At 39.8% G+C, this 22,605-nt stretch overlaps 1 protein-coding gene across 9 annotated transcripts in view; it reads left to right on the top strand.

Annotated features, from left to right (window-relative positions):
* The window catches only part of TRPM3 (transient receptor potential cation channel subfamily M member 3), an 803,813-nt gene that overhangs the window by 578,685 nt on the left and 202,523 nt on the right, over positions 1-22,605 (top strand). For 5 of the 9 annotated variants that reach the window (XM_086684999.1, XM_086684997.1, XM_086685000.1 and 2 more), the window contains exon 6: positions 4,611-4,782. In XM_086684999.1, coding sequence (XP_086541125.1) covers positions 4,611-4,782 — 172 coding nt within the window. Of the gene's footprint in view, positions 1-4,610; positions 4,783-21,600; positions 21,676-22,605 lie in introns of all 9 variants that reach the window. The other 4 variants (XM_086684995.1, XM_086684993.1, XM_086684996.1 and 1 more) reach the window with 1 other exon arrangement.

Raw genomic sequence — 22,605 nt, 5'->3', positions numbered from 1 at the left:
CCAAAACGTTTCTTTCAATACATATAATTTGAACACTTAGTGAGAGACATTACCTAGATGCAGGATTATATGTTTCCTCAAGCCAGCCCAATAGTCATCACATACATTTCCTCAAGACATTCTTAATGAGTGAATAAACAAATGAATGAATGAGTTGAAAGACTTGTTGCCCAAGGTCACACATTAGTAACTGGAAGGAACTAGAACCTCCATCTCCTAACTTCCCACTGAGTACTCCTGAGTGAGACCAGAACACATGTGAAAATAGCTAGGAAAACTCAAGCAGGTATCTTAGATCAGCTCCAAAATGATCTACTTAAGCTCATCCAGGGATAAGAAATGCAGCAAGCTGACACCCACCCATAAAGAATGTTGAGATTTTCCATGGCGCCTCTGGAACGTTCCTCTCCTGGCATTGGTAATGACAAGCGCATGACATAAAGGGCCTTCACCTTCCTTAACTTCTTACAAACCTTCCACTTCATGGCTTCTCTTTCAGAGTCAAGGTACACAGAGGCCTTGGAACCAGAATTTTACCAATCAGCCAATACACAGTGGTATACAATGTATTAAAGAGTGAAGAAGTCTCTCATCTACCCTTGAGGAACAAGAAAGAGGGGCAAAATGTTATCACTTAGAGGTATCCTAGCCCATGATACCCAAAGAGTGCAAAGTATCTAAAATCCATTTCTAAGCAAATTTCCCTTCTGGGTATACATAGTCCTGTATTTACCAATCATGCAAGACCCCTTTATATGTAGGCCTTTCTGATGTCATTCAGCCTTTCTCCTCCCAGGTTCCTCATCTGAAATATAAACACAGAAAATTGTTTGATTGACTCTTTTCTTAATTCTCTCCAAGATGGTACATAACCTGGACCATCCTATATTCTTAGGAGAGGTGGTCCATTATGTATAGGCATTAGGGCTTGATTCTCTGAGAAAACACTGGCTGAAAAATAAGCTAGAGCCTACAAGTCTGTCTACAAGTCCTGAACATGTCACACTTGTTCTTGTTATGCACTCTCATGCACACGCACGCGCGCACACACACACACACACACACACACACACACACACACTTTCCAAAAAAATCCTTTTCTATGAGCCTTTAACAATAAAAATGGATGCGTTACCTCCAAAATGTTGTCAGAGGGAAGAATTCATCTGTGGCACAAAGACGTTATTATTTTCCTATTTGAGAAACATAACAGGAAGATCAGCAAATCTTTTGTAGATATGCAAATTGTAACTCAAATAAGAATAGACTGCTGGTATGTTTGTTATGAAGAATATTAAGTGGATTTTGTAGGCAAGTTAGGCCAAGACACATTCCTCTTCTGAAGTATTTGGGAAGTCGTTTCCACCTTTGCAGTTAACCCACAAACAATTCCAGAGCATCACCCTCTGAAGTGGCCTGAGAGGAGGTGACAAAGTAGAAAACACTTTGTGTGTTTTGCCAACTGACTGCTAATTTTTTCCTTTACTTCTATTGATTGATTTAAATCCCTTGCGTAAAACAAGAGACGGTGTGATTTGTCTGTCATTTTGTTCGCTAGTATAGTTGGTAAAATAAAGCCGAGCTTGAGAAAGAATTCACATTTATGTATTGCCTGCCAGGAACCAGGCAAGGTGCCAGGTACTTTGCACCTCAAATCTCATCTAACCCCCACGAGGTAAGTGGTTTTTATCATTTCCCTTTCACAGATTAAAAACGTGTGCCTCAGATTCACACAGTCACTTGGCAGAACGAAGGGGACTCAAACGGATTTCCATGGCTCATATGTTCCAAGTTTTCCAGGGTTCAGCAGATCTTCCTCCAGTGATGACAGGAAAATAAATTAGGGCATTTAGTTATTTTTCAGATGTATATCCCCTGTTACACAGCAGACAAAATCTCTACCGATATATACGCACCTCTAACTTACCTTCATACAAGATCAAATGAAATGGAGAGCAGTTAGACAAAGAAGTTAAAATTGATGAGTGATGCTGGAAATTTGACCTTCTAGCCATGACTGATTCAAATGGACAGTATTTCCAAAGAGTTGGTACACCATGTTTCACCAGGAAAGAAGGTCAAAACTCAGAAGACTGAAGCATCACTGTCCTTAGAATCCTGTAGTGAAGGAAACATACATAGAGAGTATAGTTAGATGATTTATTGGTGTTCTCTTCTCAGATTGTGGTTATGTCAGTTGACCCAGAATTATTTTCACTACTTTATTCATTCAAAAATTTGCTGTTCACTGATGGTCCTTAATTAGTTCCCAGGAATTAGAAAATGTATTCTCATGTCTCACCTACAACAAGTGTCTGGGATTCACTATCATGCATAGTTTAACCTCTAGAAAATCCGCTGTCCCCTGCCTCTCAAGGAAATTCTTTGGGTCTTCCTCCTTCTTGGCATGGTGCCTTGGAGACCTGCTGTTGGAAAAGAGAGAACAGTAACTACAGCGTTTTCTTTTGTCCAAAGGTTCAATGCAGAGGCACTTTAAGAATAGGAGAAAGTCCGTCTGCTAAGCCTCTTTCAACAAAGCATTAATATTTATTAACTTGCACTCTGCTGTAGAATGAATGTTTTATGATCAAAAATGAGTAACAACAAAATGGGAATTTCAACCACAAGCGACCCACTCTTCCAGTGATGAAGAACTCAGGATGGAGTTAGCACACCACTCTCTCTGTATTTTGGGGACTTTCATTCGCTCATGTAGACAAAGGAGTAATTGAATGCTGTTCAGTTACAGGAAAAAAAAGTCCCATCCATTACTGGAAACAATAATCAAAAAGTTATGAGTTTCCTTTATCATTAAGAGTCAACTAAAATGAAGCTATGAATTTATGTTATATTAATGCTACATTAACAAATAAGACATATATTAAAAGGAATGAAGGATATTTCAAAAGCTTAAAATTACACATTTTAAATTTAGATTAGATCAATTCCCAAACAATTCAGAAAAGAGGGTTCTTTCTTTTTTCTAATTTTGAACAAAAGCATGCCTGTCTCAAGTTTTCCTGTTCATTCATTCACTATTTATTGAGTAGATTCTGTTTGCCAGGCAGATAGAAATGGATTTTGAAATCAGCATCAAGATCTAAAAAATGACTTTTATGAGATCTTTACTATTAAAGACTGCCCTTGCTAAATCACTTTGTAATTTCTTTAACAAACTACTCAATCTTACTACAGCTTTTCATGGTGAGTTATTACACACTAAACATTAACAAGAGCATCTCAACTCCATAATTAATGTACACAGCGCACAAAGGCAGGAAATAAACACCCTGTAGCATTTATTTCTAGTCTGTCAATTCTGATGATTTAGTACAGGGACAACTATACTGGGTCTGTGCAATAGTGCGCTCATCCAATGTTCCATTTTATAGTCGTGAACGAAGTCTCTACCTAAATATCTTAGGAGATTTCCAAAACATCATCTTGTTTCCATTGTGTCTAAGCAGTGGGGGGAAGGGGAGTAAACATAGTAAGCATAGATTTTGGAATCAGACCTGGGTGTAAATTCTGGGTTTGTGTGTAATACACTCTTGAAGAACCTATTTTACCTCCATTGCTGTTTCTCCATCTACAAGGTCAGCAGAACAGCGTCGCACAGGATTGTTGCAAGGAATATAGATGATGTACGTAAAGCAACGAGATCTGGCAACTAAAACTCACAATAGGTTTTGCTCTTCTTTTTATATCAAAAATATGAAAGACCACCCTAAGAATGACTGTTTTAGGTAATATAATTCGCCACAAAATTAAAATAATGCAACCACAAAAAAAGACAGAGATGAACACTTTGATGCATATCCATCTCATGAGACAGGTATTTGATAGTCAACATTTCCACTTAGATAAGGTGTCTAATAAGAACAGTGTTGATTTTTGACTGAACAGACCTTCAGATTACTGAATGGGCTTGACAGAAAGAGAACCCCGCCCCGCCTCCCATACTCCAGAACCATGATTGCTCTGCTGTGCCTATTAAGAGTGTGGACGTCATGTGGGGCCCCTGGATGGCTCAGTTGGTTAAGTGTCCAACTCCTGATTTTGGCTCAGGTCATGATCTCATGATTTGTGAGTTCAAGTCCCGAGTCAAGCTCTGTGCTGATAACACAGAGCCTGCTTGGGATTCTCTCTCTTCCTCTCTCTCTGTCCCTTCCCTTCTCACTCTCTTCCTCTCTCTCTCTCCCAAAATAAAAAAAAAAAAATAAACATTAAAGAAAAAAGTATGGACATTGTGTAAAAGAGAAAGAAAAAAACCAAAATTACTAAATGTTAAAATTATTTGTGGTTCATCAGCAGACAAAAGATTGACGTCAACATGAAACCATCATTCACATGGCAGTTTTTGAGCCCAACGAGAGCACAAACTCTGTTTTCTGTGTAAATTCGGCATATAAATACATACATTATTCTTTATAATCTTGCTTGGACTGGGGAACACTGACTGTAACACTTGCCTCTACTCACCGTGCTAATATTTTCACTGTACCAAAGAACTGATTTTTCCTTCTCTGTCTCCTCTCTGTCTGGTTCTCCTTTTCATATTTTGCCCTTTTGTTCTCTGACTTCCGCCTCTTCCTTTTGAAACCCTGCAGGTTGTGCGGCCATATCAGACCATGTCCAACCCCATGAGCAAGCTCACTGTGCTCAACAGCATGCATTCTCACTTCATTCTGGCCGACAATGGCACCACTGGCAAATACGGAGCCGAGGTGAAGCTAAGGAGACAACTGGAAAAGCATATTTCTCTCCAGAAGATAAACACAAGTAAGTAGGCTACCCTTCCCACTGTCGCGCCTCCTACGAAGCATGCTGAAAGTGAGCAACTCAGAGTACACCTTGTGGCAATGCTATAAACACTTGAGCAAGTTTCAAACGCAGATCATTATGTGTCTGCTGGACCAGTGGTTAGAACCCGAGGAAGTCGTCTGGAGGAGAGGACTAGGCGCATAAGATGTGTGGTCACAGGATGAGTGGACGTTTGTCAGGCGTGAACAGCTCAACCCGCTCTGGGGTGTATGCATGCTGATATACTTCCCTTTCCAGATTTGTCCTACATCCTTTACACGGTACTTTAAGGGAAAAAGGCACCCTAGAGAAGTTGTTTCTATTTATTAAGCTATTTTTGGTGGCTAAAGTATTTTATATATACACACACGCACCACACAGGTATATATACATACACACAGGTTTTGATCTCCACTATACCTGTAGAAAGGCATTTCAAGGCAACTGATGTTCTGTAAACAAAAGTATCTTGTGTAACCATCTTCATGAACTTTCATTTGGTATCTTAATTTGATGTATGCATTTATTCATCTTTAAAAGTATATGTAGTTATATATATGTGCATACATATGTGCACCACATAATACATATCTGGTGGTTGCACTAAAATTACCTCTTAAGTATTCACATGTTATTGTGCCCACAGTTAGCTATGGAAAGGTACCATCGTGGAGACAGCAGTGCTCCCCAAGTTGTGAAGCGGCTTCCATTTAAAAGTAACAGAGGTATGAAAATAATCTACCATCCCTCCTCACAAAATAAAGTTCAGTTTGTTTTCACAAAGTAACGCTTGAGGAGGATTCCGGGCAGGCTCAAGCTTCAGGGTAATCGTAGGTCCCACGAGGGAGACTTGGATCTAATCGCTTCAACTTTCAAAGCCTGCAGTTCCAAATAGCAAAAGAGTCTCTTTGGCTGGATAAGTTTCCGAAAGCTCAGTGTGAAGTGTTTCAGCTTGTCCAAATGGCTGTTCTCCTCTCCGTTCTTTTCTCTGCATCTGTCCAGGATGGCTTTTCTTCGCCAGACCCACCTTCCTCCCAGAACTGGGATGTTCACCCTCTCTCTTTCTTATACTTCTCTTTTCTGGTTCCACCTTTTAGGTGTTACTCCTGTTGAAGCAGCCAGGTTTCACACTTTGATCTTTTTCACAGAGGAGTCTGGAATCGTACATCTTGGGGTAGGCCTGAAGTCCACACTGTATTAGGAAACTGTCTTCTATCTAAGAATCCCCAACTGTCTTTGGAAAGAGGAAGCAGCATTATCCCAAGATCAATATCTTTTGGAAAAAGAAAAGGATAGAAAAGACTTGAATCAATCCAGAAACCCGTGGAGACCAAATGTAATAAAGCACTATAACCAATGGGTAGTAGGTTTTGTGATACTAAAACTGGATTGTATTAGGATAGTTGATAGGAAGGGCAAATGTTGTCTTATCAGGGGTATCTGTTTAGATGTTGATAGGCTAAAGCATTAGTTTTTATACACCATCAGGTTAAGAATGAGCCCCTAGATGGGAGTGGCCCGAAAGATGCAGGATGGGAGCATGACAGACAAAGAGCAAATTCAGAGTCAGGTTCAGTGCTCAGCAATGAGGCAAAATCTGTTCAGACAGACAAAGCACGTCATTGTGCCAGGACCTGGTGGCAGCCAGGCCGGTTAGTCAGTAGTTAGGAGGAGAGCTAGGTATGCGGCTATATAAAGTACATACTCAACTAAGGGGATGCCAGGGGAAGTTAAAACCCAGCCAAGGCTCTGTTTGCCAAGCTCTGCACCTTACACGCTGCCCAAGGAAAGGAGACCTTTTTTTCTAATTAGTCATCCTAGAGGGAACACCTTTTTGTAATTTATGTGCCTAGAAGGGCACCTTTCTCGAAAGCTCACAGAGGTGCTGTATGTGTGGATGACCCTGCCGGGGAGGCCCAGAGGGGCTCCTGTACCGTGACCTGGCCTCAATGAGGAGCAGAGCCCAGCAACATGGAGTCAAACAGCAGGCCAAGGCTGGTCATGATGTCAGGGATGCTGGAGGAGTCAGGACCCTCTGCATGTGCCTCGTGCCATTTATAGAGAGCGTGGACCCTTGGTGGATTGCCAACGCAGGAAGCAGCACACAGAAACATTGACAAGTAGGGGCCCATTCAAAGGAGGGGAGAAGCATGTACCCAGGTACCAAGCTGAGGACAAGGTCAGAGAAGCAGGCTAGAGACTCCTGAACGGCTTCAAGTCCACACACAGGATTACGTCTTCAGTAGGGGATGAGACCCCAAAGTGGGTTAAGTGACAGTAAACTGGAACAAGGTGGGGGGACAGGGGGAGCCAGATGGTTATTGGAATTATCATAATTTATAAACAGAATTTTCCTCCCTTCTTTGGGAACTGTATTTGAGGATTTGTAGAAACCCACAGGCTTTCATTCAGTGAAAATAATTAAATGGGAAGAGGAAGTTAAAGACACCCAGGGGAGATCTCTGAGGTCACAGGAAATAAAAAGGCTCTAGGTCAGCAATTTGCCCATGAGCTGTAGTGAAATGTACCACGAGTTAGCTTTACAGCAGCTCTGTCCCTAAACTTCGTCGTGAGAGTGATCAGCTTATCTCAGCTGCCTGAGACTGTCTTAGATTTACCTTTGAAAGTCTCATGTCCCTGGGTCCCCCAAGTGCCAGGCAAACCATGATTGCAAGTCACCCACCAAGTGAGCGACTCATGAATCTTTTTCTCTTTTTACTGCATTTACACCACAAAGCATGGAAGGAACAGAAAAGTGTTTAGAGCTTAAGGAGTGACCCAGTGCTCCCTGAAGGAGAGAAGGAGCTTGAGGCCTTGATTCAGTTAGCAGCCAAGTACCCCCTGAGAACACAGAAGCCTCCAGAACAGGACTAACAAGGGGGAAAGTTGACCGGGTTATAACAGGAAAGAGTGGAAGTAAGAATACAAAGCTTTAATGCAGTCCATGCCTGGTCAACACTTGAGAACAGCAACTCGACTTTCTAATGTGAACACTGTTTTTTTTTCTTTATATACTAATTAGCAGTAACGTAGTTCTTCCTATTAAAAATAAAACTTTGTGGCACCTGGATGGCTCAGTCGGTTAAGCATTCGACTTCAGCTCAGGTTATGATCTCACAGTTCATAGGTTCAAGCCCCGCATAGAGCTCTGGTGGTAGCCTGGAGCCTACTTCAGATTCTGTCTCACTCTCTCTCTGCCCCTCCCCCACTCATGCTCTGTCTCTGACTCTCTCGCAGAAATAAAATAAACATTAAAAACATATTTTTAAATAAAACTTTGTAAGCCCATTTTAAAAACCTCATTTACTTTTTTATTTTCTTATTCAAAAGTTAAAGAAATCTAAAACACCATTTTGGGCCCCAGCTTGGTCTCATGAAAATTAGACCCCAGACCACAATAATACGGCTTGTCACCCATTACACCTCGGATAACACCAGGGATGTCTGAACGCACTCAGAGTTTTTCTTATCAAAATGCCATTCTTCCTCATCACTTAGGACTGACTGCAAACCACAACAGCCTTTCAGCAAGTCTGTTTCTTACTTAAAATGACATCATCTTCTGAAGGTATTTTTCTTAAATATTAAGTGAATCCTGCTCAGGAGACCTTTAAACCCTTTCTCAGCAAGACGCCAATTATTAATGATAGTGTATTACAAGCACCAGCATCTTAGATTTTTCTCTGCACTCTGGCATCTGTTACCTTGTCTCTCCCCTGCCCTCCCCTGCTGTGAGCAGTCCTTTCTGAAGTACTATTGCTCGTTACTGAAGGACTTTGTTTTTAGAGGAGAATCCTTTTGGACCTGAGCGGTTACCTGCTTCAGAACACTCTTCCATCTGCAATTTCCTAAACTTCACATTTACCATGCAAAGCCTCCAAGCCTAACAAGCCTAACAATCCCAAGGCTGCCTTTTAGGATACAGGTATTTCTTGGACCCCTCTTATACACCAGTCCTGGCTAAGGTCGAGGAAAGCAGCTGTTGACAGTTCACTGAGCTTAAGTCAAGAGGGGCAAACAGAGTAATAAGTAAATGAGTAAACAAATAAATATATGATGTCTGGTAGTAAAAAGAACAATTAAAGAGAGAGCAGAGGAAGGTATAGGACTGTGGACCTTTAAGCACGTGTTTGCACACATGCACACGTGCGCATTGGGAGGATGATGGAGATTAGGTGGTCAGGAGGGGCCTCTATGAGGAGGTGACTTATAAGCAGAGACCTGAATGAAGTCAGGGTGCCCACTGTGGGGAGAACATTCTGGGGAGAGCTAAAGTGGGACAAATGCCCAGTGGTTTGAATGTGGTTTGAAATAGAATGGCAGCAACAGAAGTGGTACAAAGTGGTTGGATTCAAATATATGCATACATATTTTCTCAACTGATCTTTTTTTTAATGTGAAATATACATAATGTAAAACTTACCGTTTGGACCATTTTTAAGCATACAGTTCAATGGCATTAAGTGCGTATACATTGGTGTGTAACCATCACCACTATCCATCCCCAGAACATTTTCATCCTTGCAAACTGAAATTCTGTACCCATCAAACACTAACTCCCATTTACCCACTCCCTCCTGCTCCTAGTCACTACTCTTCCACTTTATATCTTTATGAATTTGCCTGTTTTAGGTGCCTCATATAAATCCTACAATATTAGTCCTAAGACATACTGTGAAGGCAGAATTCAAGAGGACTTGCGAATGAAATGACATTCAGGGCAAGGAGTAGACACATGTATTCTTAAAACAAGGCAACTAGTGAGAGCCCCAAAGGAGTAAGCTTTTGCAGAAAAGCAAGGGACTTAAGGACCCATCTCTAGGGAATTGAGACAGAGTCCCTATGAGAGAAGGAGGCGATGAGATTCAATGCACAAATAAAGAGCTCAGCCTTAGGACAAGGACAGTTTCATCCATCCCTTCCAAGCAGGAGGGAAGGCAAAGTATTATGGGCTCAGAGGTGGGTGGGACAGAACATTCTCTGCTGGGATGATCAGGTACTTTCTCTGCAGATAGTTGCTTTATAAAGAAAAGCATAGAGGAGATGATCAGCAAAGAGTGTGGAAGGGGAGGAGATGGAGGAGATTAAGGAGAGGAAAGAACTGTGTTAATGTAGAGACAGGGAAAGTGACTAGACCAGGGAAATGTGGCTTTACCCCACAGTACCATGGTCCCACTCAGCATTTGTGGTGGTGAATTTCAAGAGGCATGAATCACCAGGGCTGTGTGTTTTCTTTGCAGCCATGTTCAGCTCAAGTAGTGGAACAGACATAAAATTGGGTTAGGCACCTGTTGGGATTTTGCCTGGCAAATAAGAGGAAAAGAGATGGGGCGCCTGGGTGGCGCAGTCGGTTAAGCGTCCGACTTCAGCCAGGTCACGATCTCGCGGTCCGTGAGTTCGAGCCCCGCGTCAGGCTCTGGGCTGATGGCTCAGAGCCTGGAGCCTGTTTCCGATTCTGTGTCTCCCTCTCTCTCTGCCCCTCCCCCGTTCATGCTCTGACTCTCTCTGTCCCAAAAAAATAAATAAAAAAAAAAAAAAAGAGGAAGAGAGAGAGCAAGGGAGTGAGGCCATCTGTACTCTGTAATCCTGTATACCTGTATCCCAGAAGTGTTATCAGTGTCTGTGGATGAAAGCCACACTGTGGCTGAGATCCACAAGAACATAAAATCATTCATCTAAAAGATTAGACTGAGGTTCAAGGAAGTGACTAAGAGAATTATCAAAGGTGACCCACACCTTTGGTTAACATTTCCAAATACATATACTAAGTTTGAACTATTTAAATAAACAAAGGTACATAATCAACACTTACTCATATTTATTTTATTGCTGTCCACATAGTCACGTACATGGAGGCAACTTGGCACATTGCTGGGAACATAGTAGCTGTGGAGGAAATATGTATTAGCTGAAAGACAACCAAGGGCCTGCTCCAGAAAGTAGCATATAAGCAGCCTAATGGGACTTTACAGTCCTGAGCATATTTTTTGCACACATTTTTATTGTTACAAACATTCACATACAAAAAAAAATGGAGAATATTATGATAACCTCCGTAACTATCACCTAGCCTCTACATTTATCAACCCTGGCCAATCTTGGAATCTCTCTCTATATACCCGCCTACATCCTTCTCTGGATAATTTTGGAGGAAGTCCAGACAGCATATCACGTCACCCATAAATGTTCAGTATGAAAGCACTTCTCTTAGGCTTTGTTTCTCTATCTGTGAACTCTGGTTAAATGAGTTAACATAGGAATCAACATATGAAAGGATTTGGGCATGTGGCAGTTCAGAAACACTGTTCCATTTTTACCTTGCTGGTGGTACAACGGTCCCACAGAGGGAAACCATGTCCCATGCTCAGAGAGCCTGGCTGCAATGGATTCCAACCTGATTTGAAGCCTGTCAGAGTCAAGGGTATTGTTGATCACAATATTTTTACCACACATCAAGCCTGACTCTGCTTGTTAAGAAGAAGCCATTGTATCTCTATAGTTGCTGAAAAGATCCAGAAAGAAAAATGAGGTTCCAGATTATGTTCTGGAACATATCATCGAGCCTCTATTCAACATTATTTGTTAAAGAGTAATTGATTTTAAAATCTTGACCGTTGCAGCAATAACCAGAAAAATTTTTTCTATATTGTTGAGAATATATTCTACATCCTACTTGTTCCTCCTGCCTGAATAAACAGAGCAGGATGGAGAAAATGTAATCTTTCTTTAGACATCGAGCTATTCCAGTGTCTTGGAACAATCATGGTGAATGTCAGTTAGGATTGTTGAATACTGTATTTGGTGGAGGTGTTAGAACTTGCGCTAAATGTGAATTGGCCCAGAATATATCTTACACTTTAAATTTTCTTCTTGTAAGTTACCATTTTATTCAAAAAGGGGATTGAAAGAAGAGGACAGAAATCTAGTTATCTTTGGGCTCTATTTGATGAAAATGCTACTCTTTTGCTGTTTGAATTTTATTTTAAGTTTGCCTAAATGCAAAGTTTTGTTCAGACTGCATATCTACTTACATTGTGAACATCAATTTAGGTTGTAGGAAATTTCATTATGAGGCTAGAAATTTCTGCCTTTGTCATCTCCATAGTCTAAAGTGAAATCTATGTCAGACTAAATCCAGCCTAAGGGATTATGTCCCCATGGGAGTCATTATAGACACATTTATTTTTTGTGATACTAATTAATGGGAGTGTCTGGGTTGGTTTAGATTTTCATAACCAGTACTTTTGCTACTGTCAGGGTTTGCTTGAAAGAGAATTTGATTGTCCACATTTTCTTTGCCCCAGAGTAATGACTGACATTTGAGTGTAGCCTCATCTGATGAAGATACCAAGAGTACTTCCTCTAAAGCAGCAGATTAAATTGGGCTTGGTATTTCTAAGTACACAAGTAGCAGAAATGATGGCAGAATTCATAAAACATAATCACATTTGGTATTTGAGGATATTGCTGTTTAGAATTCTCTAAGAAAGATGTAAGTTTTATTATGCAGTCCCTAAGCCAACACACCTATCCATATACGATTGGAGGCTTACTCACCCAAACTAACAAAAACAATAATAATAGTGTCTCCCAATGGTACAAGGATGTCACCCCTAATAAATTATGCTTTATTGTGGAAGCAAATATATCCCCTTTCCACTGAGTTATACGATACATGAGCCACATAAACATACTAATGCACAGATTGAGTCAATACTGGTGAAGTCCGATTGGTTCCAAGAGATTTTATTTTAAATAGCTCATCTCCATGACATGACACACACTAATTTAAAGCATTTTGTTTCTGTGAAATTTCCATAATCAGAAAAAAGTACTCATGACTGCATCGTTTATAGCCTACTTCCTTTACCACCATTTTTGGTGATAATTCTTAGACATGACTATAGCAGTTGGCTACTAGGGTGACACTGGTCCCCTAGGAGTCATTTAAAAATATCAGGGGACTTTGGGGTTAACAAAATTTCTGGCCCTCCTGAATGGCATGAGAAAGGAGGCAGGAATGTTCATATTCTACCTTGTACAGAGCAGTTTCACATGAAGACCTGCCTGGCAGGTCTTCAATCCCTTGACTTATGAAATGTCAATTTCATAATTGTCAATCACTTGACTTATGAAACACTAACCCAAATGTGTTTCCTTGAGTTTTCTTTTTTTAAATTTTTCCAATCTTTCCAATAGCCTACACCTGATTTGTCAAGGCCCCACCCTGCCCAGGTACTCTGTTCTAGTCTAACGACTAGAGAAGAAGCCGCAATAGTGAGACAGCAGTGAGATTTAAAATCTTGACAACCTGCGAAGACTTTGGTTTCCCAAAGCAACAGAATAGGCTGGATGTCAGCCCTAGCACACGCTTCACATCCTAACATCATGTGCCATTGGGAAGTTCTTCCTTATATCTGACTTCATTTGCTCTAAATCTGTTCTCTCCTGGGTGAGGACCAAAGTCATTATCTAAGTTTGAGCTCTCGGCATATTTGAAAATGGATTTGAGTTGACCTTTCTGCCACAATGGTTACAAGGAAGCTGTTTTTCATTTGAAGAGACATACCGACTTAACAGGCAGAACTGACTCATGAAGTAAATCGGATCAGTATTTTTAATTCAGCAGCACCCGCTCTGAGCACCACAGCTTTATATGTTTCAGGCATGGTGACTCCAGAAACTTGCTTAATGCTGGGAGCTCTCCTGTCAGGGTCCCTGATACTCAGAGAAACCCTACAGTCCACAGTTATTAGCTGATGTGGGGACAGAGGCAGAAATGTTGATTTACCCATAGGCCCCTGGAGAGCCTCCTCACCAGATGCATTACCCAGGGAATATTTTAATAAACCAAGGTGCTAGGAGAATAAAGAGTTTGAAATTGAATAAAAAGAGAAATCTCATTTTTAATTTATAAATTACTGCAAATTTGGGGGGAAGCAAGGGAGCGGGGCAGTAATATAAATCTTGAGTGAATGAATAGATTGGTGATATAGAATCCCATGAAGCAGAGCTTTTAAAGAATTCACCTTCCATTTCTAGTATTTATTTCCCATTCCCTGGACTGTAGTAGACCCCTTATATGTATTATTTTTCTATGTTAAATTATGAAGCCATCTTACCCTGGAAATTTAACATAGATTATCTAAAGAGTACCTTTGACATCCCTAAAATTGATTACCAGCCTCTCTGACACTAAAACTAACAATGTTATGCATAGTAAGTGCTCAGTGAAGACTTGCTGGTTTCACATGACAGATGTTTAAGTGATTTGATCCCATCCTATTATTATAAGAAATGTGTGAATTTACAGCTTCAAAAAAAAAAAATCCAAAAATATTTTAGCAATGGCAGCATGACTGAAATAAGCACATAGTATTTCAGGGGGTTGTATTAAAGGATTGAGGTAATTTATATATAAATAAATGGTATATCCTAAATACTACACATGTTATTTTATTCTTATTATGATTAAGTCAGTCTCATTTCTTTGTATTTATGCCAAATAGAGAAAGGCTAAGCCTGAAGTGGTCAACAATAGCACAGAGAGAAAGACAGGCATATGGCCTATGAGTGACATGAGAAGGTTTTTTTGAGAGTTTTCTATTTTGGAGTAGGTTAGCTATGTACACAGTAAGAAGTTAGAGTTGGCAGGAGACCATCGGGTCCCTTGCTCATAGCTGGCATTGCAAACCTAGCATGACACTTTTCCTATTGAGTCTTGATTCAGCTCGGAACTATTTTGAATTCACTAGGGCACAGGTTCTGCTGCTGTAACAATGGCCCAAAACAATGGGTGCCTAAATGAGGCCGGAGTTTATTCCTTCTATATACGATATTCTGAGCAGGAGTCCAGATTTAATGTAGTGGCCTCACAGTGTTAAGGACTCAGATCCCTTCTTTCTTTTGCTCTTTCTATCCCTGTCTTCATGGCCCGTGGGAGTTTGCCATCACATCTACATTCTAGCCAGAAAAAAAAAACAGGAAAAAGGAGTAAGGGAAATTCATACCCTTTCCCTTTAAAGTCACATTGAGGAATTCATACACACCATCTTGGATTACATACCGTGTACCAATATTTGGTCACATGCTTACACCTAGCGAAAAGGGGATTTAGTCTTTATCTTGTACAATTACATAGCTAGCTCAAATCCCATCACTATGAGGGAAAGGAAGAATAGATATCAGGGTACAAATGACAGTTTTTGTCATATCTTTTCAGCTTAGCATTCTAGATTGTTGTTAAGAAATGGCCAGAGCAGTCACATGAGATAGAACATATCTGCCATTCATAAAAAAGATTGCCTATAGGTTCCAATATGTTCACTGGAAAGGCTTGTCCATAAATAGCTCCTGTAGCATATGCTTTGTACCATGTTCTTTCACTCTTTACCTGTGAGTTTTTTAGTGATAGGTGGTTGAAGGGTCTTGCACTGGCTCTGGAAATTATAATTTCCACTTGAAATTGGATTGAGATGAGATGTTTCAAATTATAGAGACTATTTTAGACCATTCTCATTTAGTTACCTTAAGTTAACTAACTCAAGCAGATCCCCTAAGCCTCAAAGTAATAGCCTATGCTGTGCTATGCATATTGCATGTGTATGCCATAATGGATCTTTGATGGAGCCACATATTTTGTTGTACATCATTTGGTAACATTTTAAATCCCAAAATATTAAAAATAAATTAAAAAGATTCTGTGTTTCTATGACGCTGCACTCTTGATATGAATGTTTCAAAGATAAACCCTGGAAAATAATTCTCATGTGACCTACACATGACTATATTCTTGGTAATAAGCAGGAAGATGGGGATTGGGCAGCCTCTCAACTCCATACATTATAACAGGACTTCAGTCCTGTTGGGAGAAAAGGGTGAGGGAGCTAGCTATCTTTGGGAATAAGAGTATCTCCTAACTCTGTTGAGGAAATATTTGAGGAGACCTGATGAGCAGATGAGTTTCTTATGGATTTAAAGCCCTCTTATGCCAATTATACAATATGACATTCCTACATTTTAGTAACCCCTAAGTGACAACCAATAACTTGTCAAAACATAACTGAAGAGCTCTTAAAATGTTTTGAATGACAGTAAATATAAAATTGAGAGTATTTGCTGACACTGACAGTTATAAAAAGATTAATTTATGGAGCTTCTCTTAATAAATGGTGAATTGGGTCACTTTAGAGCCTGGGATACATGTGTCCTTATTCATCTAACCCTAGTTGGTTTCTTTTTTCTTTTTTTTTTTTTAGCTTGTGTTTTTCAGTAAAACCACAAAGGTAGATGTATAGACAGTTGGAATTTATCTTCTGTCTTGCTAAAGGAATAAAGCTAGGAATATCTAATGCCTTACAAATTTAATGAAACCACAGGCAAGTGCTTTGAAAACAAACCTCACTTTTCCTCTCTGGATACTCCATATGTGGCACAGTTATTTTCCTCTGTTTCTGTCTTGCCTAGTATCTTTTCCCTTCTTCTTATAAACCAAACTCAGAGTTATTATGACTTTTCCATTCACATAAGCTATGTCACTGTAGAAAACAAATTCAATGTTTAGAAACCCCATTAGAAAATACTAGTTCAAAAAACAAATGGTAAAGCAAAGCCAATAGTTGTGACAATAACAAAGGGCTAATTTCTATAATAAGCAAAGGGCATCCACATATCCAAAAGAAAAATTCTGTAAGAAAAAGGGCAAAATATATGAACAGGAAGATCACATGAAGAAAGTACAAATACTCAGCCTCAGTAGAAAGTAAAGAAATGAAAATGAAGACAATGAAATGTTTTTAACCTATCAGCAAAAAAAAAAAAAAAAAAAAAAAAAAGTTTGCAAATATCTACTGTCAGTAAGTGTATATAGAAATACTCACTAGTGTGTGTACAAATATGGGCAACCTTATTTGGAAGACAATTTGACTGGCCCTATTAAATGTGGAATGTGCATACCCTTTGGCCATGTATTTTTACTTCTAAGAATTTATTCTATTCATATTTATTGCAGTATTGTTTACAGTAATAAAATGGAAATAACTCAAAGATTCAGGAATAATTGACAAATTATGTTGTAAACATATAGTGAAATACTCTGAAGTTACTATGAATAATGGACTAGCTCTGTTTGGGCTCATATGCAAAGATATCCAAAGGTATATTTTTTTTCTTAAGTTAAAAAGCCTGTTGTAAAACAGTACAAGTGTGTGGTTTTGATTACATTTATGTTTATAAAAATTTGAAAGAATATATGTATATGCTTATAAAATACCTGAATGGACACAGGTGAATAAGTATTAGTTGTAACTTCTAGGCAGTGAAACCTGAGGTGAGGGAGGTAGGATAAGAACTGATATGTTCCGCTTATACCTTTGAACACTTGTCAATGTTGTTTTTTTACAATGAGCAAATACAGCTTTTGTAGTGGAAGGGAGGGAGGAAAGGAAGAAGGAAAGAAAGGAAGGGGGAGGGAAGAAAGGAAATGAAAGAAAGGAAAGGGCCAGGCATAGGCACAGGGGAAGGGAAGGGAAGAAGGAAAGGGAAAGGAAGAAAGCAGAGAGAGTGAGAGAGGGAAGGAGAGAGGGAAAGAGGGAGAGAAGGAGAGAAGGAGGGAGAGAAGGAGGGGCTGAGGGAAGGATGGGGGAGAGAAGGAGGGAGGAAGAAAACATTTGTCAGTAGTCAGCCTATCCATGTAATGTACGAGTTCAGAACCTTCCTCCCTCAAGTATATATATATCATTCCTGACCTCTGGGTAAGCAGCCAGCATAGCCACGTTTTCTCTTGCCCACTCAATCTGTTGGCTATCCTCGGCTTCATCTAAGACAAGAGGAAAGAGTCAAGTCAGGAAACCTAAGGGAAGAGGCTGGTTAAGAACATGTTATGGAGAATCATACTGTCCAATCATACATAAAGAATGTGTATAATAATTATGAGACCAATGTAGCAGATTTGATGCTTACATTTGATAGTAGCTGAAATCAGAAACAAAATTATCTTCCCTACTTGGAGTTAGTGAATGACAAAAGAGCCAAAATTTATCCCCAATTCTTAGCCGTAACCAGACACCCTAGTATAATGGGACTCTCGAAAATGTCATACTTTTATATTTCTACCATATGTACAATTCAGTAGAGCTGGAATAATTCATTTTCCCTTCCTTATGGTCCTGGCCACCCACAAAATCCAGCTCCGCTCTCCTGGGGTCCTTGGGAGCTGGAAGGTGTATGGAGCTGGGTCACACAATAGCTCATTCAACAGCTGTTTCATGTTGGATGTTGTCTGTCATGCTCACTGTGGAAAAGTGGCTCCCTCTATATTCTTTGTTCCACTATACCTTTAAGATGCTTCATAGGGAGCCAAAACACAGGCTTAAAGCTCTTCAGCTTTTCAAAATGTAGCAAAATGAGAACTCAAAATATCTGCCATTTAAAATAAGTAGTGATTGTTCTGCTGTATATTTCCCCTTGACAGTATTTCTGTCGCTCTACCAGTATTGGCTTGTGCACCCTACAACATACCAAGCACTGTAGGGGTTGCAAGATAAATAAGGCATAGTTGTACACTTAGAACTTAGAGTTTGACAAATAAGTTAACAATAACTAGTGTTTAATTGAGTGCTAAACACTTTACAAGAAATCATGATTTACTCCTTACGACAACCCTGTGAAGTGAGTACCATTTATTATTCCCAGTGACCAAAAAACCAAACCAAAACAAAACAAAAAAACCTGAAGTAGGAAGAGGTCAACAATAGCCCCAACATCTGGCTGGTAATAAGAGGCAAACCCAAGAAGTCAGCCTGTGTCAGCCCCCACCACTGTGCTCTTCCTGCTCAGGATACAAAGAGCTGCATTATCATAAGCAGCAAGTGTTAAGTGCCCTTTAAAGACATAAAATACAACAGGAATTCAGACAAAGAGTATTTCTACGTAGAACATTCAAGGGGGGTATGTGGCAGAGATATTTTAAGTAAGATTTTGATGGGTGGAATGTGGGCAATGGATTATAAGCCATGTAGGTGAAAGCTTTCAACCTTCAGAAACTTAGTGCACAGCGTGTGGTCTAATTGAATTTGTTTTACTTTCATTAAATTGTTTATCCTCTCTCTACATTGCATTATTTCAGCTGCAAACATAAACAAGGTCTACTTGTGAACTGGGGTTAGTTTTTTAGGAAATACAAACATCAAAATCATGAGGAAAAGATATATATATTTCATTGTTTCCTTTTTCTAGACATTCCTTGAGAGGGGGGAAGTAAAGGTACACTATAGAATAATATATGATAACTGAGACATTATTACATATAGAGAGATATACAGATGGGGCAGGTGTACAGCTACACATGCTCATGAGATTTTGTATAACCATATATATATATATATATATACACACACACATTATTATAAATATATATGTATTTATATATAACATATAACATATAACATATAACATATAATTATAACATAATATATTATATATTATATATATAATATATATATACTTTACAAGAAATCGTGTGTGTGTGTGTGTATCTCACCAGGTTCACTGCCTTCATTTTCCAGATGGGAAAGCCCACTTAGAAAAGGTCAGGTGTCCTACCTCTTTTCATACTGTGCATTTGCTGGCACAGATCTTAGCTGAGCTGAGAATGCCACACGCTTAGTCTGCTGCTCAGCACAGTCACTGAGTTAGTTTGGGAAGTACTTTTCATGTATTTAACATAACGCCAGGGGAACTCAAATAAGGAAAAGTTTCCATGCACCTCAGCCAGGAATGAAAGCAGGGTTCTTGGGGGTATCAGCCTCATTTGATGCAAAATCCGTGGCCCTTTATTTCCCCATTTCCCCCCTTGAGACCACTTTTTACACCATGCCCGATAGGGTGATCAAGGAAATAATGAGACAATTGGGGTCACCGTCACCAAACGCCACATGTTTAGACATTTCCATTTCCAGCCATGCAACAAATCTTCAACAAATCTGGTTAATCTTCACTAAAATGTTGTTTTAACTTTTGTTCGTTAGGGTTTGGTAACTGGAAGCAAAAGAGAACTACACTGAAAATACCAGCGTGCTCTTCACTCTGCAGGAAACACATAGCCAGGCCAGTTTTGTAGTTGGTCCCATAAAGAAATGCTCGTGCTAAATTTGCCAGGAGGTCTTGTGTTTTTCTCTATCTGGGGCTTTGCTCATAGTATTTAGCAAGCAGTCTAATTGTCATACACAGCAGCAGAGCGGCCTGGGGGGGTGTGTGCTCCCCAGCTGAATTTATTTCTCAGGAACATGCTAATTGGTAAGTTTCTGGGAAATACACAGTAGTTACTCTTGGCTTGTTATTTTACAAACTATTAAGAATCCAGAGGAATCCAGAAACCAACTCTTACATTTTGTGCTTCAAGGGATATTTCTTTGTCTTGCCCCCAGTGAGTACGTTCTTATGACAAGGCACCTCTGCCAGGTTGTGGGCACTGAGGAATCACCAAGCAATGTTCTGTAACAGTGGATTAAGACCTTACTGTGTCTCTCACAAATTGGCTACCCTCTGCCCAACGACTGCCCCCTGTTGAAGCTCCTCTAGGAGTCTGGCTTGATTTTAGGAAGCTGGGGCCTCCATAAATGTTTCCAGGGAAAGAAAAAAGGAGCAGAAACAGAACTGTTGGTGGGATTCTCCTCTGGGGCCTAGATTTGAAATGAGGTACTGGATCATCTCACCCCAGCCTAGCTTGTTTAGTAAATTAACAACTCCAGAGTCTTGATATTACAATTAAATTCACCTCCCAGTTTGGGATACTATAGACAAATTGGTAAGGAAACCTATTATAATGAAGTGGCTTTGATGACTTTTTCTTTGGATAAATAGGTAGGTAGATATATACATGTATGTATACACAAAAGGAAGGAAAGGAAGGGAAGGAAGGGAAGGAAGGGAAGGGAAGGGAAGGGAAGGGAAGGGAAGGGAAGGGAAGGGAAGGGAAGGAAGGAAGGAAGGAAGGAAGGAAGGAAGGAAGGAAGGAAAGGAAAGGAAGGAAGAAAAAAAAAATATATATATATATGTATATATATATATACATATATATATATATATAAAATACCTATATGTACATATGGTTATGTCTGTGTATCTAATTAGTCATTTTCTTGGCAATGAGAGAAAGAAGAAGGGAATGTGGGGATCTTTTCAGTAAATAATATTGTGCATATTGAATGATATGTTGTCATTGGTTTCAATTATTCTTTAAAAAGAAAAGAAATTAAGTACATTAGCCAGTGGAGGGGAAAAAATACTCCTTGTCAAAAGTAGCTAATCACCTGAGAAGAGGACACATATCTCCAAAAACAAGAAAAAATTAATGTTTTTAAAAGGAAAGAGGGGGCAATCCAGTTCTTGTGCAGTCTTGGAAAACAGCATCGAAAGATTCATAATTATTATTATCATCATGGTACCAACAGCTAACATTTCTAGAGGATTTACAAGGGCTAAGCACTCAACACAGATTGCCTTGCTTAACCCTTTGAGCCCCACAACATTCACCTAGGCTGACGCAGAATAATGAGGGATGCTTGCTCCATCCAGCAAAGGGGATGGCTGATTTTAAGAACCCAAACAAGTAGAAGAATGAGAAAATCAGGTATAGCTGCTACAGAGGGCTGTTTGATGCTTTGCAAAAGTCTCAGTGTGCAACTTGGATTGCCATCACATGTATAAATTTATAAAGTGGGTGAGTCCGTCTGCTTTAATAAAATGTATATTCAACCATTGGGTTGTAGAAATTTCAAAGATTTTATTTTTTGACAGGATGCCTGCCGTTTTTCTCTCTTGACTCCCGCTTGTTTTATTCATTTTGGGGTAGTTGCCAATTAGACCCAATTGGTAAGTATAATTAATGGACAACATGAATCTCCTCTTAAACCCCAACCAAGAAAATTAACCATAAAACCATTCATTTCCTTTCAAAATTCCTAACGCTCTCTCTCCCTATGACTGCTGTTTATCTCTTTCTAAGACTTCCAACCACATCCGAGATGATGATGATGATTATTCCCTATTATTTATCATTTTAAAATCCCCCATAAAACAGAGGATAAAGATGAGCGTTTCTGGAGGTGCTGGTGTGTTCCAGGCACTAGGCTAGGCGTTTTCATATATACTGCTCTTAATATATGAGCAGAGATCCTTCAATGCAGAGATCCTTTAAGGTAGGGATTATTATCTTCCTTTTTTACAGTTGATGAAACCGCATTTCAGAGTTACTAAGCCCTTGTTCTAAATCCAGTTAGTGGCACAGCATCGCACAAACCAGGCTGATGTGATTCCCAAATCCTTGCTCTTTCACCCCACAGAAGGAAGCATTATTTCACTCAAAAAGGCACTCCCCTAACATCTTGTTACCTTGGAGGGTTTAGGGGTCTTTACTTCATTCAACAACTGTTTGAACACAAGTTCCACATCATACACGGGTTGAACATCAGTTCAGCTGGAATTCTTCAACAGGAGAACCTTGGGCAGAGGACGGTGGTTAGTGGCAAGATGGTGGAGGAATTCACAGGAGCAACGTGAGGAGGAAGTAGGGCAGGGAGGGTGGGGGTGAAGATTAGCAGAGGAGATCCTGATCGTGTACCCATGGCTACAGTCTTTCTTCATGTGACTCGTGGACTTCCCTTTGTCATCCTATGCCTGAGAATATATGAAGGAGGCTGGGAAGGCAAAGGGACGTTCAATTGTCATCACTGGCATCTTTTTTGATCATTGCACCATGTTCAAATGCATTGGGGTAACCATGACATGAAAATTTCCATCACT

This window comes from Puma concolor, chromosome D4 (genome assembly GCF_028749965.1).
Source record: "Puma concolor isolate L17-30 chromosome D4, mPumCon1.1.hap2, whole genome shotgun sequence".
Classification (NCBI taxonomy): domain Eukaryota; kingdom Metazoa; phylum Chordata; class Mammalia; order Carnivora; family Felidae; genus Puma; species Puma concolor.
Note: the sequence above shows the minus strand (reverse complement) of the source record. Positions and strands in the feature narration are given on the sequence as shown.